This window comes from Salmo salar, chromosome 09 (genome assembly GCF_965601325.2).
Source record: "Salmo salar chromosome 09, fSalSal1, whole genome shotgun sequence".
NCBI lineage: Eukaryota > Metazoa > Chordata > Actinopteri > Salmoniformes > Salmonidae > Salmo > Salmo salar.
The window spans coordinates 75,029,368-75,049,120 of record NC_138299.1 but is presented as its reverse complement, the minus strand read 5'-3'; the positions used below and the strand labels follow the sequence as shown (position 1 = coordinate 75,049,120).

Sequence of the window (19,753 nt, the reverse complement as noted above, 5' to 3'; positions counted from 1 at the left end):
ACTACAACCTGCTGATATCAGTTTAAATGGGAAGCAGGGGAGCGGTACGCCCTCTATTCTACAGGGGTAATACCCCTGTCTCCCACACTTCTCCTCAGAGCCTCCCAAGCCTGATGTTGATCATGTGTGTGGGAGCCTGGGATCCAGAGCCCCTGACCTTGACCCCAACCTCCCGTTATATGGATGATGAAAGGGGCCGCAGGGCCGGGCGATATGGGGTGGTAAATCTACCCTGCTGCTGCTGCACTGGCTCATCAGGAATGTGACCCTCCGTTTAGAAGATTGGAAGGTCCATTTCCTCCATCAGCCTAACGGTGCGCCGATCTGATGCATCCTCATCAGAATGTGGAAGACGCTCCTCAAGACGCAGGAATCGAGAAAAACGGATGTCCACCTCCCAACGTCCCACAGCTTTCCTGCAGGGAAGAGAGAAGTGGACTTTGGAATTCACCATAATGGCCCCCCACGGCAGCGTATTCCATGAAGAGACAGAAGGGGGGTGGAACCAATTTTTTCCCATTACGAAGCAGACAGGAAGCAGGGTTGAAATTGTGCTGTCCACAATGCTGTCTACATCCCCTCTTGATTTGTTGGCCATGTGGGCCATGGTGGTCTACTCTGGGCTTCCATCCTGTCATTGAGGATGTTAGGAGTCCCTCCACCTGGCCAAGGACACTCATGGACATGGGAATCACAGCCCAGCCACTTCCTCCAGCCAATCTCCACCGCACAGAGGGGAGAGGAGACGTCTTGCCAAGCCAAGGTCTAGGTGTCCTGAATACAAACACAGATGGAGAGGGCAAAAGGCGAGGGTATGGGGGAGGATCGAGGGCGTAATGGACCATCTGCTTTTTACTGTAATTTTCTCCAAACTCAAATTGACTCAATCTGGTGCCAATCAGAGGAACATAATGGAGCTAATGGGCACCTGGCTGTGTTTACGTAAGGGCCTCTGTGTTTGGGGGCCGCGCTCCATAGTATGAAACGAGCTAGGGATTCATCAACACCCCGGCCGAGCTCGTTCACCACGCTGGCTATGGGGTTTGATTTAAACAGCAGCAGCGGCCGGCGCTCCGTCTCTGAATTCCTCCACGTCCGAGTCCGGCCATTATTACAGGCCACTGCTGCAGTGAAAACACAGCACATAACGGCCCTGAGTCTTCCCACATGGGCAGAGACGCTGACAGCTCGTCAAAGAGCTGAGGGGCGGGGGGGTTCCTAATGTTCACACCGAGACCTAGGGAGAACGAGATACAGCCCCAGAGACCAGATGATCGTTGGAAAAATAAATATTTGGTATATGAGTATTGTAGATGACAGTTGATTTGGGTGAATGCCAGCTACAGGTCATCTCTCGTGTCAGTTAGCGTCCACACACACACAGGGCCTGTCTGGTGGAGGAGGAGAGCATTGGGTTTCTCTGAATGTCAAAACACTCCTGATTGTAAAAGATTGAGTATTGTTTGCCTTATGGTTAAATTTCTCAAGGCACTGCAGAGCGAAGCAAGCCTAGCAACCCATATGGATGTGAATACTTGCGATTATCATGTTATTACCATAATTTATTTGAGTTTAGCTCAACAGTATAGCTACACATTGTGTCTGTGTTATTAATGTGCATTTGCGAGCCAGCATAATGACATGATGTGTATTTTTCCTCAGATACCAGACCATGTTGGACTGCTGGCAGGCTGAGCCAGGAAACAGGCCAACCTTCACTGAACTGGTGGAGAGACTAGGAGACCTGCTACAGGCCAGCGTACAGCAGGTAAGATCCCTATGGCTTTGTTCTATCATTCCTTCCAGCCGTGAGGGTACCACTAATCTGAAATGAGTGACTAGGTGAAGGTGGTTGAACCCATGAAGGGTTCAGGTGTGTCACATGATGAAGACCAGGTTCAAGGTGACCTGGAGATCAGAGGTCAGCAGAGTTGTGGATAGGGCCTTGTTCCATCTAAGTGCTTAAGGCTTGTGTGACGTACTGTTTTTCTTCTGACCAGTAAATGTCTGTAGCTGAGGCAAGAGCCAAAACAGTGTGGAGGAGAACATTTGTGGATGACGTATGCTCCTCACGGAGTAAAAGGGTTTAGTAAGTCAAGTTTAGGCAAATAGCTCAAAACCACTTCCGTAGAGTAAGCTAAAACCTAGTGAAGGACTTGAGCCACATTGTCCTTACAAAACCACTTTTAACAATGAAATTAGTCCCTGGTTCTGGATGGTGACTCACACAAATTGCAACTATTCAGGATGCGGCTCCTCTGAGTAAAGCACTACAGACTGGAGATGATGCGAAGGGTTCTGGCCCAGGGGGGTGCTCACGGGAACTTGGAGGGGAAGTTACACTCCATTTAGCTGGCGCGTAAGAGGAACCGCACTTCAAAACTGTAGGAAAAACAATAGTAATACTAATATGACGAAATATCATAAGCTCTGTATTAAGGTATTCACAATGTGGTCAATTTAGTGCAGCAGTAGTATATGTGGGAGGGAGGCTGTACATTTGGGGAGGATTTAACATTGGAGAACTTGAGTACAACAGCCATTTATGACAATGGAAACATCCCAAACCCAGCAGGGAATGAGGAGGATCACTTTTATCATAAACACTGACAGATCATCCTCAAAGGTCTGGAGGATTACAGATGTGATCAATCTGCAGCTTCTGACACTGACTAAATCCCCTTTCACATTAAAATCACTCCTCATCACCAGCCCCAACCACCAGCTGAAAGATGACCAGATTGAACACATCTAAATAATTTAGGCCATGAAACCATGACACAAAAACATAGTCCTGGGCTATACTTTCCTACACTGTCAATAAAGAAAGGGCTGCTTTTGTGGTAATGGAGTGACAGGGAGATATTGATAATGAGGATGGAATCAAGAGAGGGAGAAGGAAAGCAGCGATTGTGAGTGCTGATGGAAAATTGGCTGTTTCCCCAGCGAGAACAAAACAATAGGTTACCATCAAGACCTTATAATGCCCATAACTTTAAGTTTAAAAGACAGTTTAAAACAAAGTCACTGAGAGAATGGAAGAGACTTCCTCAGATATCTACAGCCATGCTCCCAGTTTCACCTCTCTCCCAGACATAAGGCCCAGGGCCCGGTTGCATAAAACACCCTAAGTTAGCTTTCATTTTAACTTAAAGTTTCCTTAACTTTAAGTAATTTGCACAAAATATTTTAAGGTGCATTTCCCCCTTAAATGAAGTTAAAAAGTTAAGGGTGCTTCAATCAGTATGGAGGTGAATCTTGCTTTCCTCTGCCCTGGTTTCAAAAGGAAAACATCAACCAGCTAGCTAGTTAGCTAACAGTTAGCTACTTAGCTAAACAATGGAAGGTGCACAATCCATGGCTACAAAGCTATAGTAGCTGCGTAGATAGCTAGCTACTTTGTAAGTTCGCTTGACGTGCTAGAAAGTAATAGAAACAAGTTGAGAGAAAAAATTCCTACAAGAAACATGCTTTATTATCTTCTGAATCAATTTGGTTATCCTGTCTTGATTGTAGAAGTACTATTTTACCATCTCACAAAATACATGCGATCTCAGGCCGTATCCATGGTAACCAGATACTCTTTCTGCCGTACATGCCTTGAAACTACCGTAAAACCCCTTAAGTATGCCCTTACCTAAGGAAATATTTGAGGGGCTCTATGCAACGTCATTAAACAATTCCCTTAGGTAAAACTTAAGATGTTTTATGCAACTGGGCCTAGGTCCAGATAGTTCATTAACTGCAGACAGACCCAGACACACACACAGACAGGACTAAAATGAGACCAGACAGTGGTGGGGATAGTAAAGAGATGATAGCAGGCCAGACCTCCCATCAGAATAAAACCACAGAATTAAAACACTTTATAACATAACAGATCACTCTCGCTGAAAACCAACCTCATGGGAACCCATCCTGACAGTACAGAAAAGAGCTGAACAGGGAGGATTTCAACACTTTCATTAATATAGGTCTGTTACATACAGACTAATTCCTTTACAGGCTAGTCAGCGATGTTGTCTCCACCAGCATCATCACCCCCTCCTCAGACATTCCACATTGGATTTATTAGGCATGACCTTGGTTTCTTTGGCAACATTCCCTGCTAGTCCTGGACGGATTTTTGTGAAGCACACGAACAGTATCAAGCTCAAATCTCCCTAAGCTTTACACGCGATATCACACACATGTGCTTTCCGTCATGCTATGATAGCAGTTAGCTAGGCATATGGTCTATGATAGCTGCTAGCTAGGCCTTTGGTCTATGATAGCTGCTAGCTAGGCCTCTCGTCTATGATAGCTGCTAGCTAGGCCTTTGGTCTATGATAGCTGCTAGCTAGGCCTCTCATCTATGATAGCTGCTAGCTAGGCCTCTCGTCTATGATAGCTGCTAGCTAGGCCTCTCGTCTATGATAGCTGCTAGCTAGGCCTCTCGTCTATGATAGCAGTTACCTAGGCCTCTGGTCTATGATAGCTGCTAGCTAGGGCTCTGGTCTATGATAGCTGCTAGCTAGGCCTCTGGTCTATGATAGCTGCTAGCTAGGCCTCTGGTCTATGATAGCTGCTAGCTAGGCCTCTGGTCTATGATAGCTGCTAGCTAGGCCTCTGGTCTATGATAGCTGCTAGCTAGGTCTCTGGTCTATGATAGCTGCTAGCTAGACCTCTCATCTATGATAGCTGCAAGCTAGGCCTCTGGTCTGACATGTTGTGTTCTCTCCTCTTTCTGTCCATTCAGGAGGGAAAGCATTACATCCCTATAGCAGCCCTGCTGTCTAAGGAGGGAGACCCCTCCAACACGGCCCTGTCAGAGGAGACCAACACCAGGCCACTCTCTTACCGCGACTCAGGGAGCACCTGGTAAGAAGGATGAGTCTGTCAGCTGGCCAGTCGGTACACTACATTACCCTGCTATATTACCCTCAACCTAACAGAGAGATATTACCCTCAACCTAACACATGAGATCACACTCACACCTGTGGCTCACAATAGTATTGAATAAGGTTCTCAAATTTATTGTATTGCAGTTTAGGGCTCCATTCAATCTGCATTGTGGAAGTTCAGCATTACAGCGTGATTGAAATTTAAAGGCAATGTTCCCACATTAGTGGAGACTGCATTCACGGTAAACCCTGCATAAGTCGGCTCAATGGGAAATGACCTTAAAATTTCTATCACGCAATCTGTAACGCTTCAGCGATATACGTATTGAAGAGCGCTTTAGTTGAAGAATTCTGCCGTAAGTCTATGTACATTATATACCATTTAATAGAGAAATTTCAACAGTGAAATGTAATGTCTCCATGGGCATCTTGGCTTAATGGTAACGTTAATCTCTCTTTAAATCTGTGTTATTTTAACTGAACTGAGTGTTAAGATAACAACCAATCATTTCCCCACTCTTTATTCAGTACATTGTCCAGAGCTCACTCCATTTTCTTTGCTTGGCTTTGTATGCTTTGTATGCTTTGCTTGGCGGGTCAGGTACTTACTCTTAAAGAAGTGCAAGTAGATCTGCTTGAGGACAATGAAAGACCTGATAAAGATTGGGATGAGAACTACAGTGGGGGAAAAAAGTATTTGATCCCCTGCTGATTTTGTACGTTTGCCCACTTACAAAGAAATGATCAGTCTATAATTTTAATGGTAGGTGTATTTGAACAGTGAGAGACAGAATAACAACAAAAAAATCCAGAAAAACGCATGTCAAAAATGTTATAAAATGATGTGCATTTTAATTAGGGAAATAAGTATTTCACCCCTCTGCAAAACATGACTTAGTACTTGGTGGCAAAACCCTTGTTGGCAATCACAGAGGTCAGACGTTTCTTGTAGTTGGCCACCAGGTTTGCACACATCTCAGGAGGGATTTTGTCCCATTCCTCTTTGCAGATCTTCTCCAAGTCATTAAGGTTTCGAGGCTGACGTTTGGCAACTCGAACCTTCAGCTCCCTCCACAGATTTTCTATGGGATTAAGGTCTGGAGACTGGCTAGGCCACTCCAGGACCTTAATGTGCTTCTTCTTGAGCCACTCCTTTGTTGCCTTGGCCGTGTGTTTTGGGTCATTGTCATGCTGGAATACCCATCCACGACCCATTTTCAACACCCTGGCTGAGGGAAGGAAGTTCTCACTAAAGATTTGACAGTACATGGCCCCGTCAAATGATGCAGTGAAGTTGTCCTGTCCCCTTAGCAGAAAAACACCCCCAAAGCACAATGTTTCCACCTCCATGTTTGACGGTGGAGATGGTGTTCTTGAGGTCATAGGCAGCATTCCTCCTCCTCCAAACACGGCGAGTTGAGTTGATGCCAAAGAGCTCCATTTTGGTCTCATCTGACCACAACACTTTCACCAGTTGTCCTCTGAATCATTCAGATGTTCATTGGCAAACTTTAGACGAGCATGTATATGTATTCTTGAGCAGGGGGACCTTGCGGGCGCTGCAGGATTTCAGTCCTTCACGGCGTAGTGTGTTACCAATTGTTTTCTTGCTGACTATGGTCCCAGCTGCCTTGAGATCATTGACAAGATCCTCCCGTGTAGTTCTGGGCTGATTCCTCACCGTTCTCATGATCATTGCAACCCCACGAGGTGAGATCTTGCATGGAGCCCCAGGCCGAGGGATATTGACAGTTCTTTTGTGTTTCTTCCATTTGCGAATAATCTCACCAACTGTTGTCACCTTCTCACCAAGCTGCTTGGCGATGGTCTTGTAGCCCATTCCAGCCTTGTGTAGGTCTACAATCTTGTCCCTGACATCCTTGGAGAGCTTTTTGGTCTTGGCCATGGTGGAGAGTTTGGAATCTGATTGATTGATTGCTTCTGTGGACAGGTGTCTTTTTTACAGGTAACAAGCTGCGGTTAGGAGCACTCCCTTTAAGAGTGTGCTCCTAATCTCATCTCGTTACCTGTATAAAAGACACCTGGGAGCCAGAAATCTTTCTGGTTGAGAGGGGGTCAAATACTTATTTCCCTCATTAAAATGCAAATCAATTTATAACATTTTTGACATGTGTTTTTCTGGATATTTTTGTTGTTATTCTGTCTCTCACTGTTCAAATAAACTTACCATTAAAATTATAGACTGATCCTTTCTTTGTCAGTGGGCAAATGTACAAAATCAGCAGGGGATCAAATAGTTTTTTCCCCCACTGTATATACACTGGCAGTCTGATGGTGAGGGAGCCCAAAGCATTGTGGCCCCTTCAAAGATTTTCCTCCCAAACCACAGACTCTGCTCCAGGATTTATGTCCCCTTAAAATAATATTTGTTAAACCCTCATATTTTCACAGGTCCTACGAGTGGGTTTATTGAGAATGTATTAAAATGCTTTAATGTCAGTTATCCCTTAAGCTGAATTAAGCAGTTATTTGATTCTCTCTCTGTGTTGGAAAGCCAAGAAAATAGGGTTTATTTTTAAAGAGCAATTCCCCCGACACTATGTAATTGTTGACTGAATTGATTATGTTCCCGATTATTGTGTTTTTTCAATGCTTTTTGGCACCTGTGTAATCTTGGATTTCCCTGACTGGGACATTTTTCCTACATTGGGATCTGACTTTGGAAATCGTTTCCTTTCAGGAACATTAAGATCCGTCCAGCAAGTGTGAAGACCTTTGATGAGGTTACCATGGAGAACGGTTCTAACGACAACCATGAGGTGAATTAGCCCATCACCCCTATCCCACTCTCACACGCTGAACACCAAGTGACCCAAACCTCCCAGCAAACCGGGAACATTCCCAGAACATTAGCTAAGATTCCCATGAAGTTCTAGTTAGGGTTGTATCTAACATTAGCATGATAACATCCCAAAAACATTCAAAGAATGTTGGAATCGATCCAGGGTCTGTAGTCACACCTCTAGCACTGAGATGCACCTGATGAAACATTATGGGAACCTTTAAAGAACAGATTAAATGTTTTTCTAGGAATGTTCTTGCAACATCAGGCGAATGTTTTAGACAAACATTCTATAATCATCAGCAGACTGGAAAGTTTTTGCCTTATGAGAACCTTTGCCGCGACCTAATGAATGTTCTGGGAACTTTCACAGAACCAATTTTGGTTTGCCGGGCTAACATGATGATTTCTCTGAACCACACGTACAGAGCTGCCCCGTTAGTAGGGTGTAAAACATCTGGCCTATAAGAATAGACATGTGAGACCATTTTGGTGAACTCTGACACTTTCTCTTTCTCTCTCTCTCATCCTTGTTTCTCCCTCTATCGCTCTCTCTCTCGCTCTCTCTCTCTCTATCCCTCTCTTTCCCATTTCCCTCCCTCTCTCTGCACGTGCAGGGGGGCCAGTCGGACAGTGGGATGGGCCTGTCGTCTGATGATATGAACACGCTGAAGCGCCTGGAGTCCTTGGCCCGACCGCTCAGCATCATGGCCCTGGCGTGAGTCCACATGATCCCTGTCACTGACAGCATCCAGAGACACAGGCTGAGGCAGAAAGAGGCAGGGGAGCCACATGCAGAGGCACTGGAGGCAGGGAGGGGTAGAGACCCAGGATAAAGATTTAGGGGAGGCAGAAAGTGCCAGGGGGAAAAGGAGAGGGAGGCCGCTGGCCCTGCCCTGAAAACCCACCTGCTGGCCTGGAATGTCGACGTTGGAATTGTCACACACACACACACACACACACACACACACACACACACACACACACACACACACACACACACACACACACACACACACACACACACACACGCACGCACACACACACACACGCACACACACACACACGCACACACACACACACACACACACACACACACACACACACACACACACACACACACACACACACACACACATATACACACACACAGTCCCTCTCACCCCCCCTTAACCTCAATGACTGGTTTTCCCTTTTGTCAAAAGAAAGCATGCTATAGCCCCAGCGAGACAAAGGACTTGGGGGGAGGAATATTGCCCCAAGGTGACAACCCAAATGATAGGGAACAAAAGCCCAGTGGAAGTGTGACTCGGAGCCTGGGTGGTTTAAGAGCACGCACTAAAACACGCTTTGGCGTTCGCCAAAAGGCTGCTCTGGCCTGATTGAGACGTCCTCCGACAGCTTGCTTGTCAAGGTTCAGAGTAGAGGCAGTGTTTCATACATCAATCAACCGCCATAGTTTGAGATGACATAAGAGGTTTGTGATGTAACAGATGTTATCAGAACAACACTGTCATTGGCTGAGGAACAGTTGTGGACTCAGGTGTCTCATCGCCCTGGATGTTATCTGGTCCGGTATAAACAGACTGTGGTGTCTGAGGAAATGTCTACCATCGCCCTGCGTCTTTGAGGCTCCACTATGCAATGACCTGAGAGCTGATGTTCAGATAGAGAAAACATTAAATTACGCATGTACTGTACACCCACTGTCCCAGATCAGCCTGTACATTGTGTGGATGATTTAGGTCTGAGAGATTGTTTATCGTTTTGAACGTCGGCCAATCGCAGGGTTAATGTAGCAGGTCACACCCCTGGGCTCTCTCTCCTTACACTCTGGTCCTCAACATGCTCAGAGAACGAGCAACGTTCAAGCTGAGTAAACAAAGGGATGCGTTCGGGTTATAGAGAGTTTACTCCCGTGATACAGCGAGCAACCACCCATTTTTAGAGTTACTACCACTCCTTGTCATAACCTGTCGTACCTGTGAAATAGAGAGAAACCAGGGCTGAGGACAGGTTAGGAAACTCTTCCAGCTATAAATGACATATTATCCATTGTGTACTTCAAGAAGCAGAATTGCGTGAAAAATAGATATTATAGATGGTTTCTGTCTTTCAAATGCCCAGCTCACAAACACCTCTTCCCTGGACAAAAAAAAGATTAGGACTAACGCATATTCAAATGAGCAAGGACAGCTAACAAAGGAATGTTTTTTTAATTGCAATAATCCTAAACTGACAGAAAGGGAGCATGAAATAAAAAGGCGAGGGGAGTTTGATATCATTTTTATGGGGCCGGCCGGTGGCTTTCACCGCGTTTAATGAAACTCTTCCGAACCCCCAATGAACATACCGGAAGGTGTTGGTTTGATTAAAAACATTCTGGATCCTCTCCCTCAGCAACCATTGTACCCTCCCAGCCCCAATCCACCCCCACACACCCATCAACTCAATTACAGTGCTCCCCTCGTCTCTGTGCCCCTATGTGATGCACAACGCTGGGCAGAGAGAGACGAGACCACTACCTGTGAGCACAGCCACAGCCTTACCCATGTTGCCATGGCCTCTGCCATGGGAGAACCAGTCACCAGAGGTATACAGAGAATGATCTATTTATTGAGGGGAGAGAACCCTCACTGGGTCGCCGCTCGATCACTGTCACCTTTGACCTTCTGGAGGTTTACAAGGGAGGGCTGTAGTAGCGCTCTCTCTCTCTCTCTCTCTCTCTCTCTCTCTCTCTCTCTCTCTCTCTCGCTCTCTCGCTCTCTCGCTCTCTCGCTGCTCTCTCTCTGCTCTCTCTCTGCTCTCTCTCTTCTCTCTCTCTGCTCTTTCTGCGTTCTCTCTTTCTCTTCTCTCTCTCTGCGTTCTCTCTTTCTCTGCTCTCTCTGCGTTCTCTCTTTCTCTGCTCTCTCTGCGTTCTCTCTTTCTCTCTTCTCTCTCTCTGCTCTCTCTGCGTTCTCTCTTTCTCTCTGCTCTCTCTCTTCTCTCTCTCTCTCTCTCCTCTCTCTCTGCTCTCTCTGCTCTCTCTCTGCTCTCTCTGCTCTCTCTGCTCTCTCTCTCTGCTCTCTCTCTTCTCTCTCTCTGCTCTCTCTCTGCTCTCTCTCTTTCTCTTCTCTCTCTCTGCTCTCTCTGCGTTCTCTCTTTCTCTTCTCTCTCTCTGCTCTCTCTCTTCTCTCTCTCTCTGCTCTCTCTCTTCTCTCTCTCTGCTCTCTCTGCGTTCTCTCTTTCTCTGCTCTCTCTCTGCTCTCTCTCTTCTCTCTCTTCTCTCTCTCTGCTCTCTCTCAATTATTTTTCAATTCAATTCACTTTATTGGCATGATGTAACAATGTACATATTGCCAAAGCTTATTTTGGATATTTACAATATATATATATATATAAATTAAAAAAAATAAAATATATATATATATATATATATATATATATATATATATATATAAAAATATAAAAAATATATTAAAATAAAATAAAAAAGAGAATCAAAATTGTCAACGGGACAACAGTAACAACAAAATAACCATACATCCAACAATAACAATAGCCATACAGTAGAGTACATGTGCAGGTTGATTGGTCTGTCAGACACTGTCCCTCAACCTATGGCAGGCAGCAATGTAGTGCACTGCCAACACACAGCTCTCTGCGTCCTCCCCCAACAGGATGGGTAGCCTATCCTCATCAGAGAGGTCTTTAAAACCTTGAATAAGGGTTTCAAATTTGGGAAAATGACACTCTCTAATTGTTTTATATTTTTGACATTTTGTCAGGAAATGCAGCTCCGTCTCAGGTTCTGCTGTGGTGCAGTGGTTGCACAGCCTTTCCTCTACAGGGAGCCAGGTTTTCCTGTGTCTACCCTTCTCAATGGCAAGGCTGTGCTCACTGAGCCTGTACTTTGTCGAGGTTTTTCTAAGGTTTTGATCAGTAACCATGGTCAAATATTTAGCCACGGTGTACTGTCGATTTAGGGCCACATAGCACTGCATTTTGCTTTGTGTTTGTGCTTGTGTTTCCCAATAAGTAATGTAGTTTTGTTTTGACTGTGTTGTAATTTGGTTTATTCTGATTGATTGGATGTTCTGGTCCTGAGGCTTCAGTGTGTTAGTAGAACAGGTTTGTGAACTCAGCCCCAGGACCAGCTGGATGAGGGGACTCTTTTCTTTGCTCAGCTCTTGGCATTGCAGGGCTTGGTAATGATATGAGAGGGGGTCACTGTATTTTAGATGTTTCCAAAACATAATTGCTCTTTTTTGAGTTTTTATTATTAGTGGATATTGGCCTAATTCTGCCCTGCATGCATTGTTTGTAGTTTTCCTCTGGACATGTAGGAGAATCTTACAGAACTCTGCATGCAGGGTTTCAATGGGGTGTTTGTCCCATTTGATGAAATCTTGTTTTGCAAGTGGACCCCACACCTCGCTGCCATAAAGTACAATTGGTTCAATGACATGTTCAATTAGTTTTAGTCAAATTTGAATAGGTATTTCAATTTGAATTAGCTTTTTAATGGCGTAGAATGCCCTGCGTGCTTTCTCTCTCAGTTCATTCACTGCCTCAATAAGGTGTCCAGTTGAGCTTATTTTTAAACCTAAGTAATTGTAGTGTGTACAGTACTCTATATTTTGTGCCAATTGAGAACTTTGGTCTAATTCCCTGAGATCTGGATCTTCTCTGGAAAATCATTATTTTAGTATTTTTGGGGTTTACTGCCAGGGCCCAGGTCTGGCAGTACTGCTCTAGCAGGTCCAGGCTCTGCTGTAGGCCATGTGCTGTGGGTGACAGCAGGCATAGGTCATCTGCGAAGAGCAGGCATTTAACTTCTGAAGTGTGGTGACTAACACCAGGGGCTGAGGATTTTTCTAGAATAGTGCCCAATTCGTTGATGTAAATATTGAAGAGTGCAGGGCTCAGATTGCAACCCTGATGAAGGCCCCGCCCCTGGTTAAAGAATTCTGTTCTTTTCTTGCCAATTTTAATGCTGCACGTATTGCCAGTATACATTGATTTAATTATGTCATATGTTTTACCCCCTACACCACTTTCAATAACTTTGTAGAACAGTCCTAAATGCCAAATAGAATCAAATGCTTTTTGGAAGTCGATAAAGCAAGCGTATATTTTGGTATTATTTTGGTGGACATGTTTATCTATCAGGGTGTGTAGGGTGTAAATATGATCAGTTGTGCGATGTTTTGGTATATATCCAATTTGGCTTTTACTCAAGACATTGTGCTTATTAAGGAAGTTTAGAACTCTTACATTTATAATACTACAGAAAACCTTCCCCAGGTTACTGTTCACACAAATGCCTCTGTAATTGTTAGGGTCAAATTTGTCTCCGTTCTTAAAGATTGGAGTTATGAGTCCTTGATTCCAGATGTCAGGGAAATAACCTACACTCAGGATCAAATGAAACAGTTTTAATATAGCCAATTGAAATTTTGCACTAGTAAGTTTGAGCATCTCTTTTAGGATGCCATCAGGTCCGCATGCTTATTTCAATTTGAGAGCCTGAAGTTTCTTATAGAGCTCCTGGTCAGTAATTGTTCTGCGTTTGTGTCAATTTGAACGGTGTTGTAGAGTGTTATAAAATGGGTTGTCCATATGTCACCATTTTGTATCGCTAATTCCACTTGTTTAGATTTTTTTTGTTTTTTCCAATTTTGCCAGAAGTTGTTTGTGTTTATGGACTCCTCAATTAGTGTCAGCTGCTTGCTGTTGTACTGTGCTTTTTTGGTTCTGAGTGTACGTTTATAGAGTTTTAAAGTCTCACAGTAATGAAGGCGTAATTCACCATTATTTGGGTCTCTGTGCTTTTGGTTGGATAGTGTTCTAAGTTTTTTCCTTATAATTTTACAATCTGCATCAAACCAGTTGTCATCTGTGATCTTTTTTGTTTCGTTTTTTTATCAATTTCAATTGTGCTTCTTTTGCCGTTTGCCTGAATATATAGTTGATGTTTTTTACTGCTAGATTGATGCCTTCTTTACTGTGAGTGAATGTGGTATCCAGAAAGTTATCTAAGAGTGTTTGGATATTTTGGTTCCAGATTGCTTTCTGGTATTCTTCTGTGCTGTTTTGGGCCCATCTGTATGAATTTCTAATGTTGTACAGCTTACTGGGCTGTAAATGTGTGGTTGTTTCCATGTCTGTTCTTTTGAGGAACAACGTAATTTGGCTGTGATCAGACAGAGGTGTTAGTGGCTTGACAGTGAATGAGCTGAGAGAGAAGGGGTCAATGTCTGTGATCATATAGTCTACTGTGCTGTGGCCAAGAGGTGAGCAGTAGGTAAATCTCCCCAAAGAGTCCCCCCGTAGCCTACCTTTGACAAAGTACAGACCCAAACCCCTATACAGAGCTGTAACAGATCCCTTCCGTTTTTGTTGACAGTGCTGTCACTGTTGTTTCTATGGGGGAGATTAAGACAGTTAGAAACAGTATGGCCTGTAATAAAGCTGTCCCCTCGTGTGCTCGTTAAATCAGGTAGTGTTCCTGTGCCGCATTTGTGTCCCCACAGATGAGCACATTTCCCTGGGCTTGGAAATGGCACGTCTCTTCCTCAAGGGTGGGGAAGATCTCCTCTGAATAATATGGGGATTCTGAGGGGGGGATATATATTGCAGAAAGGAAAACATATTTTTCTGTCAGTACAAGTTCTTTTTTCAGTTTAACCAAATGTGATATTTACCAATTTTGAGGGGATCAATTAGATTTTGTAGTTCAGATTTGTACCAAATGATCAATCCTCCAGAGTCTCTGCCTCTATTGACAGAGCTGTGTTTCTGTTATGGCACAATTACCTCTCTGTAGCCTGTGGGACAGTGAGTGACAATGTCAGCCTTACACCATGTCTCCTGCAGAATGATGACGTCAACATCTTTCAGATTTTTGTTGAACTCCAGTGCGAAACTCTTCAGTCCAAAGGTTGATGAGTTTACGCCCTGAATGTTCCACATGCTAACTGATAGGGATTTCATGTTGCAAAAAGAAAGAATAGCAGTCGGAAATACAGTAATTATTAACAAATAAGTTGTTAAGAGTGAGATAAACAGGATAACAGCTAATATTTGTTCTGTTATATATATAAATATTCCTATTCATTGAACAAGTACATTCTAGTACTGTGTGTGTGTCTCTCTCTCTCTCTCTCTGCTCTCTCTCTTCTCTCTCTGCTCTCTCTTTCTCCCCTCTCTCTCTCTTCTCTCTCTCTGCTTAATCTCTATCTGCTCTCTCTCTTCTCTCTCTCTGCTCTCTCTTTCTCTCTCTCTCTCTCTCTCTCTCTCTCTCTCTCTCTCTCTTTCTCTCTCTCTCTTCCTCTTCTCTCTCTGCTCTCTCTCTGCCTTCTCTGCTCTCTCTCTCTGCTCTCGCTCTCTCTGTTCTCTCTCTCTCTCTCTGCTCTCTCTCTCTCGATAGCGCTTTCTCTCTCTATAGTGCTTTCTCTCTCCTCTCTCTTTCTCTTCTCTCTCTCTGCTCTCTCTCCTCTATCTCTCTGCTCTCTCTATCTTCTCTCTGTTCTCTTTCTCTCTCTTTCTCTCTCTGCTCTCTCTCTCTCTCTCTCTCTCTCTCTCTATAGCTCTCACTATAGCTCTCTCTATAGCTCTCTCACTATAGCTCTCTCTATAGCTCTCTCTCTAGAGCTCTCACTATAGCTCTCTCTAAAGCTCTCTCACTATAGCTCTCTCTATAGCTCTCTCTCTAGAGCTCTCTCTCTAGAGCGCTCACTATAGCTCTCACTATAGCTCTCACTATAGCTCTCTCTATAGCTCTCACTACAACTCTCTATAGCTCTCTCTATAGCTCTCTCTATAGCTCTCTCTATAGCTCTCTCTGTAGCTCTCTCTATAGCTCTCTCTGTAACTCTCTCTATAGCTCACTCTATGGCTCTCTCTGTAGCTCTCACTATAGTTCTCTCTATAGCGCTCACTCTCTCTATAGCTCTCTCTATAGCTCTCTCTATATCGCTCACTCTCTATAGCTTTATCTATAGCGCTCACTATAGCTCTCTCTATAGCTCTCTCTATAGCTCTCTCTATATCGCTCACTCTCTATAGCTTTATCTATAGCTCTCTCTATAGCTCTCTCTATAGCTCTCACTATAGCTCTCTCTGTAGCTCACTCTATGGCTCTCTCTATAGCTCTCTCTATAGCTCTCTCTATAGCTCTCTCTGTAGCTCTGCCTATAGCTCTGCCTATAGCTCTCTCTGTAGCTCTCTCTGTAGCTCTCACTATAACTCACTATAGCTCTCACTATAGCTCTCTCTGTGGCTCACTCTATGGCTCTCTCTATAGCTCTCTCTATAGCTCTCTCTATAGCTCTGCCTATAGCTCTCTCTATAGCTCTCTCTGTAGCTCTCTCTGTAGCTCTCTCTGTAGCTCTCTCTGTAGCTCTCACTATAGCTCTGTCTATAGCTCTCTCTATGGCTCTCTCTATAGCTCTCTCTATAGCTCTCACTATAGCTCTGTCTATAGCTCTCTCTGTGGCTCTGTCTATAGCTCTATCTATCTATCTCCTTGTAGATGTGTGGAAATGCTTGGGATAGTATTGTTGTCAGTACTTGACTCACCAATCTAACATTTACTGATCCATTACAGAATATAATTGTTGTAATACACCACCCTGTTATTTCCCCACTCTCATAGTCAATGCAGCCAGTCAGTCATGCGATTTACCCCACTGAGAGCCAACCTTGGCCCCTGTGAGAGAAGTTCTGGAAACTCCTAGCAACCAGAAGACAATAGTAGTCAATTACTCATATTAGGAGCATTTACGGGAGTAGAAGAAGTCAACATCCGTGAGAGAGGCCAGAGAACGTGATTGATGATATGCTTTATGAACAATTACCATGGAAATGCATTATTGTTATATTTTTGTATTTTACGGATCCCCATTAGTTCCTGCCAAGGCAGCATATTTAACTGAGTCTGTTTTCTCTCTCTCTCTGTCTCTCTGTCTCTCTGTCTCTCTGTCTCTCTCTCTCTCTCTCTCTCTCTCTCTCTCTCTCTCTCTCTCTCTCTCTCTCTCTCTCTCTCTCTCTCTCTCTCTCTCTCTCTCTCTCTCTCTCTCTCTCTCTCTCTAGGATGAAGGCAGTGAGTAGGAGTAAGGAGTCGGTGCTGACTGAGGGAGAGAAGGACAAGTACCCTCAGCCTGTCTCCTCTCTGGACTTCACCCTGGACGACTCGTCCCTGGAGCCCGGTCTGGAGTGCCACAGCCCACCCCCTGACTACAGCTATGTAGTGCGCTACTCCACCCCACCTGTGTAGCCGTCGCCGTGGGAGACGCCCCTCCGCCCCAAGGAGAATCTATCTGACTAAATGCCTCGAGGCCTTTCCTTTGTTCTGATCTGTTCTGACTCCGTCTCCGGACCTCACAGCGCACCGTAAAACGGCTGCTGCTGCCTCCCCCTTTTTAACTTCTTCCATTTCTCCTCCTCCCCGAGGCTTGAGAGAGGGACACGTTTGAGACGCTTTATTACAACGTGGGATCTGTTACTTTAGGACACTCTGAGACACCTTACTGTAGAGCTGCACTTAGCCTGCCTGCTTCCCATCAGCCCACTCTGCAGGAAGGAGGAAGAAGAGCCTGCCCTCTTCTGTAAAGGTCTCAGCCTGACCCAGAGGTTCTCCTATGTACTGCTGGCCTTCTCCATAGCTCACTCTGATAGCCACACATACAGCTAGCTATAGAAAGATGCCTATAGACGTATGTAGACCTATAGACAGCCTCAGGTATTCCTATAATCTACTGTGAACAACACCAAGAAGCACAACCGATTCCAGACTTGTAACGAATTACAGTCCCATGAAATGTATTATTGGCAGTTTATACTGTAGTGTAAATGAAAAATGTGTTACCATGGGGATACAAAATGTAGATGAGAAGGAAATAAGATGGGGGAATTAGGGTGTTTTCATTGATACTATTTTATTTCTGTACAAATATTTTATAGAATTGAAAACTGGAAAGTAATGTGCTATTTTATTTTATTATGTAATGATTATTGATATAAGGTTGACGAAATATTTGTGTCACAAAGTTGATCTTTTCAAGCATATTCCTCAGGTTGACTTGCGCTAAAGCTCCCGATTTTAAAAAGCGCCTGTCAGACAGATTACAGGAACAGTTTGTGAATAATCGAATGTGCCCGTCTGAAAAGATTTCTAACTTGAGTACTCCGATCTCCAGTATTCCCAGTCAACATGTTGTTGTTGTTTGGAATATTTTTTCCCTTCAACTCAAATGGAGAGACACATGGGTTGACAGGGTTGTCTACAGTAGATGGATATGGCCCATAGTCCCTTAGGCTCAGTCTGAGTAGTAATAGCTTTAACAGCCAATAGAATCCCAGCTCTGAATGGGGTTAAGGCATGAAGAGGACAGGAGAGGGCAGAACAGAGAGTAAGACCACACTGCTTTGGATTTAATATTACATCTCTACCGTGAAGCCATTTTAAATGAAAAGTTATATTTGGATTCCTTCCCCTATCCCGATATGGGACTAACTCTGTGTATTATTGTTATGGCCGAGTGGAAAAAGGGAAATTGGATGATACGAGAGAGACTGGTTTATTTGTATATGTACAAAGCTAGTTAAAAACATGAGCTTGGGTTAGAATTTCATATGAAGAGTGTCTATGAAAGCACCAGTGAAATAAACAATGCATATTTATTTAGGTTTATATTCTACAATGTCACTTATTAATTTCACACTGAAGATTTAACCAAAGGATTTGTACCCGCTGCCTCCTTGACAACACGATATGTAACATTCCAGTATTTAATTCCACATGTATATTCCGTTTGCACTGCTGAACACACTATAATTACATTGGTAAAGATGAAGGAATTGACTGTTTGTAATGGAAATCTTCAGTTACTGATCCATTTTGTTGTGCTAAAAGTGTGACTAAAGCTTGCAGGGCAGGCTCCAGGAATCCTACATGTTATCACCAGGCTGGTCACTATACTGGTGACTACTTTAGCACGTTTAGCCTACGTAATTACCTTTAAAAACAAGGCTGAAAAATGATCAGGATGAAGAGTCTAAATGTTTGGATAATTCAAAATGTTTGGTTAAATTAAAATTCCAGTCACTCCAGCTAGTGTTTTGTTACACATAGGAGAGAGGGAATAGCTTGTGTGTGTAAACTGCTAGATAATATTTTGCCGCACAATACGTAATTCTATAAGGTTTATTATGAATGCTGTCTCTGCACCCTTAAATACTGCCAAATGATGTTTGTATTGTTAATGTGGACTGATTGGGTCTTGTGTCCATTGTGGAGGAAAAAAGTGTATGCACTGATTTAGTTTTTTATCAAATATAGATTTTTGTACTCTAAATGTATTTGTATTATTAACCAAGCATAAGAAGTGAATAAATGAATAAAGATCGATATATTTATGCATTACTTCTAGTCCAGAGATATTTTTTGCTAGTTGCTGAAGTTGCTAACATTGGTTAATATATCAACCCTCAGCTTTCTCTAGGACATTCTACCGTTTTCTACCCTCTGAAGTCCTGGCACCAGGTCATCAACACTATTTGAGCGCCTAGCACAAAGGTACAGACTCTAAAAATGTGTGTAGCACAACTTGTCTCTGGCTGGGAATGTGGGGATGGGTGAGGCGTGTGTCCACCGTTGGTGTGTGTCATCAGTAGGCTACTCTCCCCTCGTCCTGCTCCATGGACCAGCGAGACACACTTCCTGAGCGGGGCAACATGTGCCTGTCACCGGGACAATGCCCCTCCAAACGGGAAAGGAAGGGGCCCTTAATCATGCTGGTACGTCACCATGCAGAGGGCTTCCTACGAGGCCACAGTGCCCCCCCCCCCCCCCCCCCCCCCCCGACCCATGTTACTGGCAGGGTGTGTCCACTGGGAACGCCATACAGAACAGGTTGGGCTCTCCACTGTCTCCGCTCATCACTCTGGAGATTCACTGTGTTTACAGATAGGTGATCGAGAATGCTTAACAAAAACACTCCTGATATACAGGACCAATGGAGTGAATTATTGAAGTCTCAAGCCAAGCAGTTCAACTCCGATGTAAACTGATTCCGGAATATG

At 44.1% G+C, this 19,753-nt stretch overlaps 1 protein-coding gene across 1 annotated transcript in view; it reads left to right on the top strand.

The window, feature by feature from the left end:
- Positions 1–19,094, top strand: part of LOC106611743 (vascular endothelial growth factor receptor kdr-like) — a 91,371-nt gene extending 72,277 nt beyond the window's left edge. The window contains exons 26-30 of the mRNA XM_014212282.3: positions 1,663–1,768; positions 4,739–4,860; positions 7,586–7,664; positions 8,305–8,405; positions 16,763–19,094. Coding sequence (XP_014067757.1) covers positions 1,663–1,768; positions 4,739–4,860; positions 7,586–7,664; positions 8,305–8,405; positions 16,763–16,946 — 592 coding nt within the window. The 3' untranslated portion in view covers positions 16,947–19,094. The remainder of the gene's footprint in view (positions 1–1,662; positions 1,769–4,738; positions 4,861–7,585; positions 7,665–8,304; positions 8,406–16,762) is intronic.
- Positions 19,095–19,753: the final 659 nt, after the last annotated feature.